This window comes from Cataglyphis hispanica, chromosome 11 (genome assembly GCF_021464435.1).
Source record: "Cataglyphis hispanica isolate Lineage 1 chromosome 11, ULB_Chis1_1.0, whole genome shotgun sequence".
NCBI classification, from domain to species: domain Eukaryota; kingdom Metazoa; phylum Arthropoda; class Insecta; order Hymenoptera; family Formicidae; genus Cataglyphis; species Cataglyphis hispanica.
The window spans coordinates 1,100,001-1,120,002 of record NC_065964.1 but is presented as its reverse complement, the minus strand read 5'-3'; the positions used below and the strand labels follow the sequence as shown (position 1 = coordinate 1,120,002).

The 20,002-nt window shown below is 38.7% G+C and overlaps 1 protein-coding gene across 1 annotated transcript; it reads right to left on the bottom strand.

Moving 5' to 3' along the window:
• Window positions 1–12,297: 12,297 nt before the first annotated feature.
• LOC126852912 (uncharacterized) lies at window positions 12,298–13,184 on the bottom strand (the record flags this gene model as incomplete). The annotated part of the gene is made up of 3 exons (XM_050598197.1): window positions 12,298–12,429; window positions 12,623–12,737; window positions 12,961–13,184. Coding segments are annotated over 3 exons (471 nt in total), but the record flags the coding sequence as incomplete, so codon positions are not given.
• Window positions 13,185–20,002: the final 6,818 nt, after the last annotated feature.

Here is a 20,002-nt window from a genome sequence, read left to right as displayed (position 1 = left end):
ACATACGCCCTACCTCTCTAGCGTTAGGTGAGCTATTCCGCCTGCGACAAAATCGACTTCTTTCTTTTGCGTTTATTTCGCGCCTATTTCGCGTATTTAACGAATTGATACGTGCAAGACCGTATCTGGCGCCCAATTAAAATTCTCACGAGTTTTAAGGTTTCATCACGGCACGCGCGGAACACCTTCTACCCCGTTCCCTCCCGGCGTGTAATTATCTTTCAATTCTTTTTTTTGTCTACGATTCTTTTCCCGTATCTTCCGTCCAGCGAATCACACTTCCATTCGTCGGCGCAACCGAACATCCGCGCGACGGAGAGATCGCAACGGCGGACGCGCGCAGCGTTCGACCGTTCACGGTGGGAAAAGTCGTCGCAAAAATTTGGCGCCCAACGTGGGGCCGCGTTGATGAAGAGGGAATTTTGGGAAAATCGTGTTGAATTCGAGGGGAAAGTAAGAAGCGCGTCGTTCAGGATATTTCGATCACAAACTTTGCGAAAAGCGGCCAATAATAATTCTTTTCTTTTTTTTGTTTCTTTTTCGTTCTTTTCCAGTCCTCTTCGTTCTTTTCGTGGTGTGCACCCATGAATCAATTAATTAATGAGAAAATCGTAAGTTTTGTAGTCTCACGGACAATTGAGAATTAATTTGAAATTTAGAGAACAATTATTGGTGAGAAAATTATTCGATTTTATCGCGGAAATAATTTTGAATTTAACCGTCGTGAAAAGTTCGTTTGTATCGTGTTTACGTGTATTATTAGCCTTTATTTGACTGTTCGAAATATCGTTTTTCTGTCTTTTCGAGTTTGCGCTAGAATTGTGTTATATTATTGTCGTCGTTTCACGGTCCTGCGTGTTTACGTCTCGAATTCGAGTATCGGGAAGATCGTATGAGTCGAGTCGATCCTGAGGACGATTGGTTTTTTGTTTTAAATCACGAACAACTTGTCGAGGAATTACATAGGCATAGACTTTCGACGGACGGAAACTATTCGATTTTAACCGCTCGATTGTTGCGTCGCGTGCGGAACGATAGAGAAGGATTTCGAATATCGTCCGCGGATAGAGAGGACGGGATGTCAAATACGGAGCGTCTGGAGCTCCCTGGGGAGCCGGTTCGTTCGGATAATGCGATGCCGCGCAATAGTCCGTCGGGGCCGTCGCGCTCTCCGGATACACCCCGTGCACTCCGCACCCCCGGACATAATTCCAAGCGCGATTCTTCGGGAAATTCCGCAATGACCGCGTATAATGTCACGAGAAAATGGAATTTAAAATTTTCGGGAGCGCGAGGGAAAGATGCTGAAACGTTTTTGATGCGTATTGAAGAAGGGCGCGATTTAGTGTCGGTAGCGGATAAGAATATTCTCCGCTGCTTACCATTCTTTTTATCGGGTATCGCTACATTGGCTTCGCGGAAGATGAGATCGATTATCGACGTGGGCCGCGTTTAGATCCGCGTGGTGTACGCGATTCGGGGATTCTGACTTTCAGTTCGTGCTGAGAGACGAAATAATAAGGCGAACGCAGAGGAAACAGGAATCCGTGGCGAATTATTTCACGTGCTTGAGGGCAATGTACGATCGGTTGTCGTTGCCTTGGAGCGCGGCGGAACAAATTAGATACGCGTTTCGAAATATGTTGCCGCGTGTGCAGATCGCGATGCGCCGGAATGAGGTGGACGATCTCGACGCGTTAGAGGATATAGCGACTCGCATAGAAGCCAGTCATCAATTAGCGCAGCGTCATCACGCTCCGCCGACTTCCGATAAACCGACTCCTTATTCCCAGACCTAGCCTACCGATCTCCGCGCCAGGTGAACAAACAAGCGCATAAACACAACATGGTCGCCGCGCTAAATACTTCCTCGAGTTCTGCGGATTCGTGGACTGTCTCGCGCAAAGAAAAACAGCGACAAGATCGCGTCATGAAAATCTCGACCGATAGAGCGTCTGTGACTTCGAGTACGGCATCCACGCAACCCTCGACATCCGGAATTCTGCCTTCGCGCGTCCCTAACGCGAAATGCTGGAATTGTGAGGGCATCGATCATCTATCGCGCGATTGTGAAGTCGCGCCGCGCATTATTATCGTTGCGGTCGCGCCGAAGTAACTTTGCGCACATGTCTTGATTTTTCGGGAAAAGAGTAAGGGGGTCGATTCCCTGGGGGGAACCCGACTCCTACTCTGAAAATATCCCTTATTCGTGTCGTGCAAAATCAATGTGAATTTTCGTATAATGCGTTTGGTGGTCGTGATGAATCGTCGTTATTGTTTTTACTTGTCAAGATTATGGAAAACGAAATACTCGCTTTGTTAGATTCCGAATCGAGTCGCACGTTTCTCGGACCGTCCGCGGTCGAATTAGTAAAGGAGTTACGTTTAAAATTTAAAAGTTCGGATGAAATACGCGTAACAGCGGTTACGAGTCAAACCACACGGATAAAGGGGGAATTCGAAGTACCGATTACGCTCCGCCATTGAATCAAATACTTGAAAGTTTACGCGTTACCCACCTTAGCGCTACCATGTATACTTGGAGTAGATTTCTTGTCTATGTTTGGAATAGGTGTAAATTTCGCGACATATCATTGGTATTTTTCGGATAATTCCAGTGTGGAGTATGACTTTGATATGACATTCAGTAATTCATCGTGCCGCGTAAGCGCAACGGGAGGGGAGAGCGCCAAATGGAGGATGGCTTCCGCGAAAACAGAGAAAGCCTCACAACCGGAGGACGGACTGCTTATCGCCGTTAAAAGGACGCTCTCGCCGAATATGGCAAATTTCCGAGAAGGAGCTCGGTTTCGTACATCGCGTAAAAGTTTGCCTAGTTGTTGTGAGTTAGTTGAGATATCGTCGGCCGAAGAACGACGATTAAAAGATTTTCTCGCGTCAGAGATTGTCGGAGATCCGAGTAAACCCGGCTTAATTAATTTGACGGAACATCGGATAGATGTCGGAAATCACGCGCCAATTAAACAGCGCTACTACCCGGTGTCGCCAAAAATTGAAGAAGTAATTTACGCGGAGGTTGATAAAATGTTAGAAGCGGAAATAATTGAGCCGTCATATAGCGAATGGTTTAGTCTGGTCGTAATGATAAAGAAATCGAATGGCACCTATTGTTTTTATCACGATTTTCAAAAATTAAATACGGTGTCAAAGAAAGACGCGTATCCATTACCATACATGAACTCGATTTTGGATAAATTGCGTATCCCCCGATATATTTCGACTATCGATCGGAGTCAAGCGTATTTTCAGATCCCGCTAAAGTGAAATAATCGCGAATTAACAGCGTTTATGGTACCGGGTAAAAGCTTATTTCATTTTACGAGAATGCCGCTTGGTCTTACCGGGGCACCACGATGTTTCAACGCTTACTTGATCGTCTTATCGGAAATGGAACCGCACGCTTTCGTTTATTTGGACGATATCGTTGTCGTGACGCGAACATCGTTCAAGGAACATCTCGTTTGGTTGAAACGCGTTTTGGATAGGATCAAAGGAGCCGATCTTACGATTAATCCGGAGAAAAGTAAATTTTGCCGATCTCAGGTTGAATATCTTGAGTTCTTAGTACAACAAGAAGGGTTAAAGGATCCGGACAAAATCGCGCCGTTAGTTGAATATTCGCCGCCAAAAAACATTAAACAATTACGTCGTTTTGGAATGGCATCGTGGTACAGACGATTCATACCGCAATGTGCATCAAAATTATAGCCATTAACGCGTCTCCTCCGGAAGAACTACTCTTGGGAGTGGGGGAGTACCAAAAGTCGGCGTTTGAAGTGGTCAAATCGTGCATTATATCACCGCCTATGTTGCCCAAAATTTGAGTTACCGTTCGTATTACAAACGGACGCGAGTTCGATCGGATTAAGCGCTGTGTTAACACAAGAATCGGAAGGCGTGGAACACGTGGTCGCATTAACAAATCGCGCGCTATCGGAAGCAAAAAAGAAATATTCCACGATGGAGCAGGAATGTCTGGCAGTTTGTATGGGCAATTCGGAAGTTTAGATCGTACTTAAAGGGTTACCAGTTTAAAGATCATTACCAATCATAGCAGTCTTCGTTGGTTGCATAATTTGAAAAATCCAACCGGTTAGCAAGATGGGCTCTCGATTTATTAGAGTACGACTATGAAATCGAACATCGGAAGGGGGCATTAAATCGCATTCCGCGCTATCGCGATTATACGAACCCGTCGAAGAATTATGCGCTATTGCGATCACCGGAGACGAATGGTACGACTCGTGCGTGCGAAATATCAAAAGCGAGTCGCGTAAATACCCGGGTTGGAGAATCGAGAATGACCGGTTATATTTCCGAAAACCGAATCTTGTCATGTCGCAAGTAGTTGACGACTTAGAGCAGTGGAAGCTCGTGCTTCCGAGAGACTTGCGTCGTGATATTATTCGAGCTAATCATACTCCTGGCAGGTCATAGAGAAAACGTACTGGCGAGTATAGCGGTAATATTATTGGTCGCGTATGTTTAGAGAAGTCGCGAATTATATCCGGCACTGTGATACATGTCAACGAACTATGATGGAATAGAACGTTCCCACTGGCTTAACGGAGCGAAGAAAAGTTGATACCCCGTGGACGGTTGTCGCTACAGATATTATGGGCTCATTTTTCATCTCGAGGATCGAATTCGCATATCTTCTGGTCATACAAGATTTATTTACGGAATGGGTGGAATGTTGTCCGCTCCGAAGAGCAAAAGGTAAAAAGATTCGCGAGGCTATCGAAGATCTAATTATAAATCGGTGGAGAGCTCCTCGTGTATTGTTAACGAATAATGGGACCGAGTTTGTGAATCGCGACTTAAAAGCTTTCACGGAAGAACATAATATCGTGCACATAACCACCATATCACCCGCAAGCGAATCCGGTGGAGCGAGTAAATCGAATGTTGAAGACGATGATTACTGCGTTTATCGAGCAGGATTATCGGGATTGAGATCTGCAGTTGGCAGAATTTCGTTTCGCGTATAATTCGACGTATCATATGTCATTACAGGCTACGCCTACGTTTTTAAATTTCGGTAGGGAACCGTCGGCGATAAACTCGAGGCGAAAGGCTCAGGACCCCGAGCTCGAGATTGAGGAAGCCGCGACCGGTAAATGAAAAAAGTGTATGGAGCGAATTCAAACTTTGCAAGACTGGGTGGTAGAGAATTTGGAGGCTGCTCATCAGAAGCAATCGCGTTATTATAATTTGCGTCGACGCGATATACGTTTTGTAATCGGCGATAAGATCTTGAAAAGACAGCATGTATTGTCATCCGCAGCGCATGCCATTTCAGCGAAATTAGCGGCGAAATACCATGGGCCGTTCACCGTCTCGAAGATATTGCCGCCCGTCGTATACGAGCTTGCAGACGAGCATAATAAAGCGGTCGGAAAGATTCATGTCAAGGACTTGAAACCTTACGTAACCTCTACTCCCTAAGTTAAGCTGCCGAGTGGTCGGGAGGAGAATGAGCTTTTGCGATTTCCTACGCGAATGCGCGGAGCACTTAGACGAGATGGCCACCCCGATTTCTGGGCGGGCCTGCGCGAGGAGCTAGGAAAAATCCAAATATCTCATGGGGCTCGAGAACATCGGGCTGTCCAAGCCGTAATCAACACGGCCAGTAAGTCTACCCAGACCGATCCGGGGATGGGCGCAGGAGCGGCACGGGCGAGCCCAGAGGAGCGGGCACCCGCCCAACCACTACGCATCCAGGAGGGACCGACGGAACCCCGTCAGAGAGACCGGCCGATGCACCCGAGGGGGTGCTGCAATTGCGGGGGGCCGCACCGCTACAGTGCGTTTCCCGAGCCGCGTCAGCAGTTCTGCTACCGGTGCGGCGAGGTCGGCTGCACTCTTAAAGACTGCCTGACGTGCGGAGATGCTTGGAAAGCAGAGGGTTCACCCCGTAACCACCGTTCCCGCAGCGTGAAGGACTTCCGCCATCAGGAAAAATCGTTCAACCGGGGCCGCTTCCGCTCTGGCTTAAATTAGGCCCTCGTTCTTTTTTTAAGACCTCTTCTCTCGCTAATACGTCCTATTTTTTTTTTCTTCCACGTTTTTGTTCCGTCGAGGCCGGGATGCCGTTTGTCATTTTTTTCTTTTTTCTTTTCCCTCTCTACGGACCTTTTCGTACGTTTGGTACATTTTTGTTTGCTGGGTAATCACCGATCGCAATTTTTAAATAAATATAGTATTAATACTCTGTTATTTTATTCCTGACCTACTTCGCCTTCCCCGCGAGGCGTCGGTCAGCGCTAATTACCGGAGAACACAACGAAGCGTATAGAGATTCCGTGGGAGACTACGGGGAGACGAATACTTTCGGTCGAATGAAGTAGCGTCTGTTGCATTCGTTTCGGTTGTGTTGGTTATCGTCTACTTTGTGTTTTATACTCTGGAGGTTTCGGTAGTTTTCCGACACCCGAATATCCGAATTTCGGTGTGATGGCTGTCGGGATGACCGACGTCGGTGCGATTTCTCTTGGGAATGGGGGTGTGACGTTGCCGTTCCGCGCGCGTCTACCGGATCTCTCCCCGATCGCTGAGCGTGGAATACGCGCCGGAGCCAGTCGAAAATCGCGAGAGCCGTACCGAAATCTCCAAAGAGACGTTATCTGTTGGATTTATTTCGCTTTTTTTAATATCTTTTATTATTCTCTTATTACAATATGATACGGGAGTCTTATCGGAAGAGTGAGAAAGCAGCCAGGAAGACAACAATCAAGATCGCTCGGAAGATGAAAAGAGATCGTCGAGAGTCGCCAGTGCATTCCTCGATCCCGAGATCCAGTCGGGACCCGCCGATGTCCCCTCAGAAGGGCCCTGCAAAAACTATTGATCGCGATCTTGGGGGTGTGCGCGCCCCCGATACGATCATGAGCGTGCCGCCCGACGGCTGCCTCGCGTGTTATCACGCGATTGGCGATGATAACACGCATCACCAACTGGCCCGGCGTTACCGATTCTAAATCGCGACGATCCCGGGTCAGACTGGCACGGACATTAGCGTGCGATAGACGTGTATATGGCAAGGACGATTTTCGTGAGCAATACAAGCGTGAGCGAGCGTGGAGAGATCCCGATCAAGAATGTTGGCGGCAGGAACCCGAGAGGACAAGGCCGAAAGTGGATGTACCACCGGACTTCCGGACTCCCAGGAAGAGAGCATCGTTGCCGGTGAGGTTATCCCGCTGTATCATACGCTATGGCCGCGTGCGTTCGCGATATCGGAATCGTTCGTTCTGCCTTCGTGGCTGCAATTTGGTGTTGATTTTGCTTTCGAGTCCCCGCTCGGAATTTTGGTGTTTATCGCGTCGTCCTTAAGGCCATTGCACGTTAAAAAATTTTAGTCATAATCATAAAGTCGTAAGAAAATTGACCAATCACAATCAAACATTCTAAAACACAATAAGAATATTTGAACTGTAATTGGTTGATTTACTTACGACTTTGATTATGTACTTATGGTATGATTATGACTAAAATTTTTTAACGTGCAATGGCCTTTAGCATAATTGCGACTGCGACATGGCCACGTCGGCAAGCGATTCAAACACCGAAATGTCTTAGATATTGGTTTCGCGGATTCAATCATCATTCCGCATAAGTCATCTCTCTGGAGATCGCGGATCTACGACGTATATAGTAGTCGCGAAATTTCTCGTCCGTCTAGCGTCTAAGTCATGTATGCGTGAGTAGTCTGTCGCCGAGTGTGAGTGTCTCGCGATTATGTATCTCTCTTGTTAGCCGTCAAGTGTGAATGTGTTTCGTGCGGATATATTTCTGTCTATTATTTTTTTTCGTCTAATTATATGCGCTAGAATTGATAAGCGATAGAGTGATTTCACGATTGATACGGGATATCGTACAGAGCGTTGCGAGCTATATTTGCGCGTGCTATATTTGTGCATGCTTCGGGGTGCACTGGATGCATGGTTGACGTATAGCATGTTAAGATAGCGAGCGATATATTATCGATCCACGAGGAGTCCGATAATCGACCCGGTATAATTGCGCCAGGGCATAGGCCCGACCGACCTTGATTTAACGGTGTCTTATTTTCCGCGGCGCTAAGCTATTTCTATATCCAGTCTCGTTTCTGCGAATTTATCGACGCCGAATAATTCATCGCTTATCTTTGTCTATCCATCCGGACACAACTCTTTCAAATTAATAAAGCTGTTATTTCCTTGTTTCGCTTCACGACTTTACTTTTTTTTTACGTGTATGTATCTCTCTGTCTTTGTCGTCTTTTGCCTCAATATCGCGTTTGTTCAACGTACGCCCTGCCCCTCTGTCGTTAGGTGAGCTAGTCCACCCGCGACAAAATTGACTTCCTTCTTCCGCGTCTTTTTCGCGCCTATCTCGCGTATTTAATTGATACGTGCAAGACCGTATTTGGAGCCCAATTAAAATTCTCGCGAGTTTTAAGGTTTCTTCACGGCACGCGCGGATCACCTTCCACCCCGTTCCCTCCCGGCGTGTAATTATCTTTTGATTCTCCTTTTTGTCCACGATCCATTTTCCGCATCTCCCGTCTGGCGAAACATTCCCGTTCGTCGGTGCAACCGAACATCCGCGCGGAGATCGCGCGCAGCGTTTGACGGTTTGCGGAAGGAAAAGTCGCAATATACAGAAATGCTTTCTGCGTGGTAAAAGACGATGTGATAGCCAATCAGAACTTTTCCATTAGAACGAAAAATTGATTGGCTACTGTATCACTTTTGCAGCGCGGCACGCGTTTCTGCATTCTATGTACAGAAGTTATATAAATGTAGAGTAAATATATTAATAAATGAAAAATTTTGTACACTACTCAAAAGAAAATAGGGAACATTTTTCATGCCCTAAAAATTGAGCTATTTTCAAATCGTTGAAATTTGACATAAAAAATTATCATGGACACAAAATTAAAAAATCATTTTGAAGTTTGAAATTTCAACTTTAATACTCTACCGGTTTATGTATATGTTTAAATATTTTTATCTTTTTTGTTTTATGCGTTAAAAAAGAACACATTGTTTTATTCCTTAAAATTACTTTGATCGATCTGCAGCTTGATAAAGAATTTTTTTTCATAAAACCCATTTAAATTCCATAAATTACAACATTTTGCCTACAAAATGCTATTTTAAAAATTTTTTCCTACAATTTTTTTTTGTCCGAGTTATAAGTTTAAACCATTTTTTTAAATAAGAAAATAATAAAATTTTGTAAAATTACCGATAGCACATTAAAGTTGAAATTTCAAGCTTTAAAATGCTTCTTTAATTTTTTGTCTATGATGATTTTTCGCCGAGTATTGACATTATTTCTAAAAAAGAAACAGTTTAGTTTCAAAACCGTGTAATTTGTTTAAAAAAAATTGTAGGAAAATCTTAAAAAAAAAACATTTTGTAGGCAAATGTTGTTTATGGAACTTGAGTTAAATTTTTCAAAAAAAAAATTTTTTATCGAGTTGCAGTGTATCAGAAATACATAATGTTAAGAATAAAACAATGTATTCTTTTTTAAAGCACAAAATAAGAAAGATAAAAAATTTTTTAAAAACCATCGATAGCACGTTAAAGTTAAAACTTTAAGCTTTAAAATGCTTTTTTAATTTTTTATCTACAATAATTTTTCGCCAAATATTGACATAATTTCTAAAAATTACAGGTTTAGCTTCAAACTCATGTTAAAAGAAATTCGGTTAAAAAAATTGTAGAAAAATTTAAAAAGAAGCATTTTGTTGGCAAAATGTAGTTTATAGAAGTTGAGCTGATTTTTTCGAGAAAAATTTTTTTATCGAACTGCAGGTCAATCAAAGATACGTAATTTTAAGGAACAAAATAATGTTTTTTAAAGCACAGAACAAGGAAGATAATAATATGAAAAAAATATAAAAACAATATAAAAAAAATCATCAATAGTGTATTAAAGTTTGAAACTTTAAAATTAGCTTTTAAGCTTTAAAATGCTTTTTTAATTTTGTACCTGACGATGATTTTTCGTCGAGTTTCAATTGTTTGAAAATAGCTTAATTTTTAGGGTGTGATGAAAAGTTCCCCATTTTCTTTTGAGTAGTGTATAAATACACAATATGTTAGAATTCTTTTTGTATATTTATTTCTTATATTGCATTTGCGCTATTATTTAATATTGTGTTTTGTAATTTATTGCAAATTTATATGCATGTATGTTTCTTTTTCATTTAATTACTCTTACTTTTATGTACTTTCTTTCTTTTATTTTGTTTTCTATCTTGTATTAAAGCGACCCAAAATAAAACTTGATTGTATTTAAGAGTAAATATATATACAGGATATTCGAAAAGAATGGGATCCCTCTGATCTCCAAAACTTTCACGAAAAATGAACAAAAGTTGTAGGGATCATGAAGGACTATCTTTTGTGATCTTGAACTAGACTTTGAACTTGATCTTGAGGGTCAATTGATGATCAACTTTGATTTTTTAAATGGAAATCCTCTTTTTTGACCCCGAATTTAAAAAGAGCGGGAAATTTTATGTTCAGATATGTTGTCATATCAGTGATCAAAGTGATCCCTAGGTGTCATTTGGAGGACAAATTATTAACAGACAATCACACAATATGCAACAAAGGTACCGAGTATGATGTAAAATAACCCAGACAGATCATACCTAATCGACCTCAAGATTAAGTTCAATGTCACTAAGTCTTTCATGATCCCTACAACTTTTGTTTGGATCATTTTCCGTGAAAGTGCGCAGTTTCTGAAGATCAGGAGGGTATCCCATTATAGGGTATCCATATAAAAGAAATTTTCTTGTACAAGTATCGTAAATTCATATTTCAGGAATGTACACTAGATATATACACCAATAGAAGCGAAAAGAAATGGAATTAACTCAAAGATCACTACCAGAAGTCATTAAACAATTACAAAAAAATTTAAGAATCCACTCGAGATTCTACTACTAGAGAAACGGTGCAGCTGATATTTCTAAAGATCAATCATTTAAACCATCATTTATACATTATCACTTAATGAGTTTCCTGAATAATATTTTTGAGCATCGCTCGTAAGTTTGAAATTGTTAATGCTATTTTTTATTGAATAATAATCCATATTAATTATTACCATTAATTGTAGATCGATTTTTTCTATAAAAATGATTAGAGAACCACGACTATCTACATCAAATACAGTAGATAATTAAAATTCATTGGAGAAATCATTCGTCAATGCTATAATAAGTAAAGAAAATAATGAAAATGAATTTTCATTTGTATCTCCTAATTTTTCATATAGGAGCACTCCAACATTGAAAAAAAAGTTTGTTTATTCATAAATTTTTTTGTAATTATAAACGATATAAAATTATTAATATATTTTTTACAAAAAAAATGTTCAGAAAATTACGATGAATATGATAAAATTTTATTAGAAATATTAAAACAACCTTCTAAACCAATTCCAATCGACTGTTTTACGGTGCTGAGGAAATGCGGAGGCTTCGTTATAAAATAAGATCGAAATTAAAACTAGAATTTTTTAGTAGATTAAATGAGGTAGAAGAACAATTAAAACTGAATAATTAATTATTTTTACGATTACTATTATTATTATTATTTTGCATTAAATAAATTATTTAACATTATTGAAATTATTTAATATCGTTTTTATTTTTAGATATTATTGATACATGAGAATGTTAAACATCTTCTTCTTCTTCAGCTTCTTTAGTCTTTGCGCCTCTTGATAGAAGCGTGGTGACCTCTCAACATATATCTACGATATGCGTCCCGCAGACATATATGGGACCTACAATTTAATGCTGGTTCCAAACGGTCTTAGCTTTTAAAGGGGTGTTCATGGCAAGAATATTCTCGGTGATTTGAATCGCGAATCAGTCAATATTTCTGGCTAGATTTGAAACTGAAATCTTCGGCACAGAGAGCAGACACAGCTCTCTGCGCCACACGGATATACACATATGGATATACACATACATAATAATAATTAATTTAATTAATATCAAAAAACAATTTTTTTTTCACAATATTATATTAAAAATCATTATTATATGCTTTAGCCCACTGTTTCAATAGCTCCAGTACAGAAATATTCAATTAATGCATTTCAAATTTGTCTGCTTCGTAGAAACACACATTTAATCTGTTTCGAAATATATATGATTAAAATTATCTATGTCTTGTAAGCTAATATCGATAGTATATTGCCTTTGTTTTAAAGGAACATCTAAATCTTTTTTTAAAAAATTGTACAGCAAACTGTTACTTAGATTACAGAAATTGCATTTTCTATAGTAATTGAGAATGGTTTTCGAAAAATTCGCCATCTTGCCGATAAAATTCCAAAAGAACATTCGATTATTCTTCGAGTCCGACTAAGCATGTAATTAAATACTTTTTTTCCAAATTTAAATTAATCGATTGAGGATATCGTAACATATAAGAAATCAAGACAAATGCTTCATTCGACTATGTCATATGGCAATTTAGGTTCATTTTCAATAATTGACTTTGGTTCCCGCAGATCAAGATCATTGACATCGACATCCAAGTTCACTTCTTTAAAAAATATCGCTACATCTTCCTTCTACTCCAATGTCGACGATAGTAAAGCAACAATTAGCATCTGCTACAGTTAATAGAACAATGCTGTGAGTGCTTTTATAATTATGTAGAGCTAAAAAAAGAGCTACTATAAGAAAGAGCCTAAAACAAAATATAAATACAATTTAAAAGTAATCAATACAAGTCTAGTAGTGCTTTTTATTCATTACTACTTATTATTATTCATTTCATTTTTAATAATAGCTGAAGTTCGATATGTTTTCCATAAATAGCTCCAATACAATGTGGAAAATTCTATAGTGTTTCAAGCTCTTCTGCCTTTTTCTTCAGAAATTTTCATTTATTTCTGGGAAAAATTGGTCATTTAAAATATCCCAAATAACATAGTTCACTAACAATTTTAGAGACAGTATTTAATCCCACTCTAAATGCGAATGAAATCGAACACATTGTATCTCCTGATACTAAATATCGTAGGCATATTTGTAAACGAGTTGATGCAGGAATTGACGTTCTTACATGTTGTTTTTCGATTTTTAATTTAACTAGATTTATTGATTCATTAAATGGTATATCCATTCTCAGATATTATTCTCAAATAAATTCATCTGAATCAGAATTTTCTTTAATAAAATTATTGTTTGCACCTTGTAACATTCTTTGTTTCATGGTAAATATGGAACGGACCCAGAATCTTCTCTGAATATTTTCTTCTTTTCTTTTCTTTATTCTTCTATACAGGGTGTCCGGCCAAGATTGTGCCAACGCTCGTAAGCGGATAGAATACAGTAAACTGAACAGAAAAATCCTTTACAATTTTGCAATTTTTGTAAAAATTATTAAAATATTAATTAAAAAGAATTGGCGAATGAACATGCGTTTCGCGCGTCTATCGCGCTAGATTATGGGATGTACATTCTAGACGTGACAGTGGCGAGCTTCGTAATGGCGCCACAGACTTCTATATATTATTAAAGCATTAACTTTACAAAATACATGGTCCCAAACGTATGTACAGAACACATACGTATATAGTACACACACACATACACAAAAACACTTTTCGTTTGTAGATGTCGACGATATTACATATTCAGTTCCTATCCTCTTCTTTCCTACAGATTCCTACTTAAGTCACACATGCGCAGATGCTTACTTCTCATATGTTATACATACTTTTCAGAGTCAATTTTTTGGTCAATATATAAGGGAGTTAGCGGTCTAGTAATATATGTATAGAAGTAGTAATAGATAGAAATATATAGAAATATATAGAAATATATAAAAATATATAGTCTGTGAGTGTCGACAATAACGAAAGTTTAATCTCGCGCGTATCCCTCTCGTCGCGAGGCCGAGAATGTATCAATTTGTAACCGTGATTATTTCGAATTAATTAATTAAGGAGATAGGGATTATCTAATTATTCAGCAGGCGGTTTTTCGGAGCCCACGGCACACCTTCGACGCGTGTCGAATATCAACTCTGTGATCCCGATACTTTTTTCTTCACGTAACAATAAATCGATGTTGGGCGCCAGGTACGGCAGGCCACACCGAACGAAAACTATACGAAATATTGGCCAAAAAAGATCAAGGAATTGATTATTTAACACGATGATAAAGACGCGGCTACTCAGCCTAAAAAATGTGGTAAAGGGAGTGGTTTGGGAGAGACGGGAAAATGCGAGAATCGAGAGTACGGAAGCCACAATAAAAGAGTCAATCAATAAATTAACAGTAACAAGAATATATTAAAGAAAGTAATAAATAATCTAAGAGAAAACGTGTATATAATTATCGCCCTCAATGGTATGCAAAGTGTTTTTGTGTTACGGATAACAATAACGACGTGTCAGATGTCGGCGCGACCGGGCAAAAAGTATCGATTTACCGCGTGAATTATTGCTCGGTTTTTTTCGCGAAGATTCTTCGCCGGGCGCGATGTAATCAAGCCGCGACAACTAATGGAACCCCTCGGAGTTCCAACGGTAATTTCTTTGCACACGATCGTGTCAATTATTCCGAAAAATATAGTCTGCCCGAATTTATACAATACAAATATTCTCGCAAAAAGCAAAAATCTTGCTGGATAATTCCCAGGATTGAGCCCCCTTGATACCCCGTCGCTTAGTGCAAGTGGAGTGACTATTCCTTTTAGCTGGATTTTTCCGGTTCTCTGTTCCTCTTTCCTGCCAAAAGAAATATTGACTTATTGAAGAAGCGTTTATTTGCCGTGAAATTTTAATATATAATAAGGAAATTACGATCTGGCGGTTTCCGTTCTCCTTATCGTTCGGACTCTTGCTCTCGGCTGCTCCTCTTTCTTTCTCTTCTTCTCCCGCCGGATGGGATCCCGTCGCCTTTCCCGTTGCCATCAATTAATACGCGGACTCACATTATCGCCTTTAACTTAAAGAAACCCAGATCTCGCTGATCTGGCGATCGGATCGCACTCTCCTTAATTCGCGAGAGGACGCAGGCCCCGAGAAACCGCCCGCGATTAGGCCATTCAATCATTGTGATGGACGTCCTAAAAATGTCACGTCACAACTCCCCTTTCCCAGAAAAGGACCGAGGAAGTCTTGAACGGCGACGAGCGTCGACGGCTACCAATTTACCTATTCTCTGAACTGTCTCTCTTCATCACTGCCACCTTGCGTCCAAAAACAATCTCATTCGGTCAATTATGTGCCTCTTAATGTATTATCGGCAACTACCTAGGATGTGAAAGGTGATTTGAGATCTTTTACATGTATTTTTCCGACGATATTCCACTTTAAGATCGCTAACTCATACAATTGCTAAACACTCTTGCTCGGTGACCAAGTACTTCTTTTCGAGATCTGCTCGACTCTGCAGAGCTCGACTCGCGAAAGCTATTACGTGTTTCGTATCGTTTATATTTTGTGTCAACACAGCCCCTATTCCTATCGAGTTCGCATCGGTTTGCAAGATAAATGGAGTGTTAAAATCGGGACACGATAACGTAGGCGCGGTTGCTAAATGTGAGCAGATCTTTTCGAAAGCGCGATCCTGTGCTTCCCCCCATTCCCAGCGCTGATTCTTTTTAAAAAGTTGGGTTATCGGTTCGCTAATTGTCGCAAATTGTAGTATAAATCGACGATATCATGACGACATGCCCAAAAAGGTATGGACTATTATCGTCAAAAACTCAAAAATATCCATAAAATGAAATAAATGGCAATTGGAGGATAGAAGAGAAGTTATATTAGATAGCATTAAAATTAAGCTGACCTCCCTATGGGTACCTGTTAATAAGATCATCCAGAAAGATATATCTGAGAACAGAGAACAACTTGATAATTGATATCCGATATGAAGAATTAAAAGAGCTATTAGAATAATTTAAAGAAATTCCTTTTCTAAGGTTGAATGATATAGACTATGACATGATAGCTCAACTTCCAGAAGAAATAAAAAATATTCCTGATTATAAAACAAGTGTTTATACGACCAAACTGGCAATTTATTGTTTGATTATTATATCACGACGTTTCGACCATATGGTTTTGGTCCTTATCAAGTGAAACTAAAATTACAATACAATAAATAATGATAGTCATGTTACAAAGAAAAAAAAATAGGATTAAGCAACTTACGTTATAATTAAAAGTAGAAAGAGAAAAATCGAAATGTCAAACTGACATTGTGTCAACCACTATGTTTGGAATACTGAGATCAACTAAACGACCTTTATTAATTTATCGTATATGTTGTTTAAATTCTCTGTATCTTTTGGGAATTAATAGTGTTGTCAAATTTTTAATAAAAAACATTTCAGCTATTTCTCTCTTTCTTACATGTTTTTCGTTATGTAGAATATCAGGCGCTGACCAATCGAAGTCATGATCAAATTTTTAGTTTGTGTTTGCTAATTACGGATAAATTACTTTCGTGCATTTTTATATTATTACAATGTTCCTTGACTCGGGTGCTTAAGTGTCTTTTTGTCTGGCCAATATACGAAGCGCTACAATTCTTACAATTTATTTTGTAAACAACCTCCGTTCTATTGCTAATAGGCAAACTGTCCTTGCCGCGTTTAATCAATGAATTTAATTTGTTAGGTATATTGTAAACCACTGTCAGTCCCATATTTTTAAGCAACCGACCAACATCGTCACTCAAGCCTTCGACAAACGGTAGTGCGATGTAGGAGGGTTTGTCTGTATCAATTTCCCCATCACCTAGAATGCTACTGCTCCGGTGTTTCAAAAATTCAGTCTCTTACAAATATAACGATTAACAATGTGTGTCGGAAAACAATTATTAAGTAAGATCTGCTTCACGACATCAATGTTTTTCCATGAAACTGGTCGTCAGATAGTAAAATAGCATGGTCAACAAGATTAAAAATGGTGTTCAACTTATATTTAAAAGGATGGCTCGAATAAAAATTTATGTATCTATCGGAACACGTAGCTTTTCTATACCAGTTTGTTAAAATTTTTCCGTTGGAACGGATAACACTGGTGTTTAAAAATTGATACATGAATCCGACTCTATTTCATGTGTGAATTTTAAACGTGGATGATAACTATTGAAAATCAAATTAATCTCGTCAACATTTGCACGTGGAACAATAGCAAAAATATCATCTACGTATCTATAATATACAGGAACCGCAAACCCAAGTAGACTCAAACAATGTGTCTCCAAATCATCCATCACAATATCTGCTAAAATAGGTGATAACGGAGAACCCATAGGGCTGCCAAAGATCTGTTCATAAAACTTTCCATTAAAAGAAAAACTAGTCGAATCTAGAATAACTTCCACTGCATATAAAAATTGAGGCAAATTAAATTTTGTGTTTGGAGCGATGTCATTCCAACGTTTTTCGATAGCGCGCAAAACTAACTCTTTAGGAATGTTTGTAAATAATGCAGTAACGTCTAGTGATATCATTATTTCGTCATCATTAATAAGTTTCTCTTTCATGTCAGCAGCAAAAGACCAACCGTCTTTTATGTGAGATTTCGGTTGCAATTTTGAATTATGTAAAATATCGTGTATGTACTTCGATATATTATACAACGGACTGCCTAGTGACGATACTATGATACGTAGTGGAAAACCAGTTTTATGGATCTTTGGCAATCCGTAACATCGTGGCAAATTCCCGTTCGTGATGTTTAAATGTTTGTATGTGGTCTCATCTATTAAGCCATTGTCCCGCCAAGATTTGATAAGTAAATTAATTCTGCAAGTTAACTGTCTACTTGGATCTTTGTTCAATTTTTTGTATGTAGATCGGTCATTCAACATATATTCCATTTTTTCCAAGTAATCTTTTTTATCCATGACTACTGTAACGTGACCTTTATCCGCTCTAGTGACAAAAATATCGTCGTTATTACGCAAAAATTCCTTACAAAGAGAGAATCCTTTGAGAATATATCTGTCTAGATGGTTAATATGTTTATTCTTACATAAAAATCTCTCGAGGGAATTTGCAATTGAGATTCTAGTTGTTTCGATTAATTCATTCGAAATAAGGCGGTGGTTCGCTTCTAAATTTTTACAGTCCCAAGTACAATGTCAATACGATCTTTTTATGGGATTGTTGTAATGGTAAGCCGAAATTATCACCCAGACTTAAAAGCTCAAGCACCCTTTCCGGAATATTTTTATTACTAATATTTACCAACCATCGTGATTTGTCTATGTTGTCAAACGGATTAAAAACTGTGTTGTGTTTGGAGGTTAATTTGTTAAACTTTTTGATTAAATTAATCTTAATTCTATGGTTAAATGCTAAAATCTTATGTTTGTTCAAGTCAAAAATCTACGAACTAAATCACGTGGTAAGCCGTCCAAAAGTCTTTTTCCGTCTTTTTTATGATAGTCCGCAAGTAATTAAGATTAAAATTGAGATCTTTAATTTCTAAATTTAGTAATTTGTATCGGTAATTCTTTGTGATATTATCGCTTCTACGGTTAACACTATTACTATGAAAAGAAATGTTTATTTTCAATTTCTGAATATGAGATGGAACCAAGTCAAATCTTCTGCAGCGAAGTAGAAAAATTAATTGTTGATTCGCAGTACAGAATCTCTTCTTGTCATTAATCCATGACTTCAACAAAATTTTATAATTGTTGCCAAATCTCGTTGAAATCATTTGAAAGAAATGTTCGTAATGTGTAATCTCCATATTTAGGTCCAGGAGTGTAAACGTAATAACGTAATAACGACGACATTTTTGTCACTAGAGCGGATAAAGGTCACGTTACAGTAGTCATGGATAAAAAGATTACTTGGAAAAAATGGAATATATGTTGAATGACCGATCTACATACAAAAATTGAACAAAGATCCAAGTAGACAGTTAACTTGCAGAATTAATTTACTTATCAAATCTTGGCGGGATAATGGCTTAATAGATGAAACCACATACAAACATTTAAACATCACGAACGGGAATTTACCACGATGTTACGGATTGCCAAAGATCCATAAAACTGGTTTTCCACTACGTATCATAGTATCGTCACTAGGCAGTCCGTTGTATAATATATCGAAGTACATACACGATATTTTACAGAATTCAAAATTGCAACCGAAATCTCACATAAAAGACGGTTGGTCTTTTGCTGCTGACATGAAAGAGAAACTTATTAATGATGACGAAATAATGATATCACTAGACGTTACTGCATTATTTACAAACATTCCTAAAGAGTTAGCTTTGCGCGCTATCGAAAAACGTTGGAATGACATCGCTCCGAACACAAAATTTAATTTGCCTCAATTTTTATATGCAGTGGAAGTTATTCTAGATTCGACTAGTTTTTCTTTTAATGGAAAGTTTTATGAACAGATCTTTGGCAGCCCTATGGGTTCTCCGTTATCACCTATTTTAGCAGATATTGTGATGGATGATTTGGAGACACATTGTTTAAGTCTACTTGGGTTTGCGGTTCCTGTATATTATAGATACGTAGATGATATTTTTGCTATTGTTCCACGTGCAAATGTTGACGAGATTGATTTGATTTTCAATAGTTATCATCCACGTTTAAAATTCACACATGAAATAGAGTCGGATTCATGTATCAATTTTTAAACACCAGTGTTATCCGTTCCAACGGAAAAATTTTAACAAACTGGTATAGAAAAGCTACGTGTTCCGATAGATACATAAATTTTTATTCGAGCCATCCTTTTAAATATAAGTTGAACACCATTTTTAATCTTGTTGACCATGCTATTTTACTATCTGACGACCAGTTTCATGGAAAAACATTGATGTCGTGAAGCAGATCTTACTTAATAATTGTTTTCCGACACACATTGTTAATCGTTATATTTGTAAGAGACTGATTTTTTGAAACACCGGAGCAGTAGCATTCTAGGTGATGGGGAAATTGATACAGACA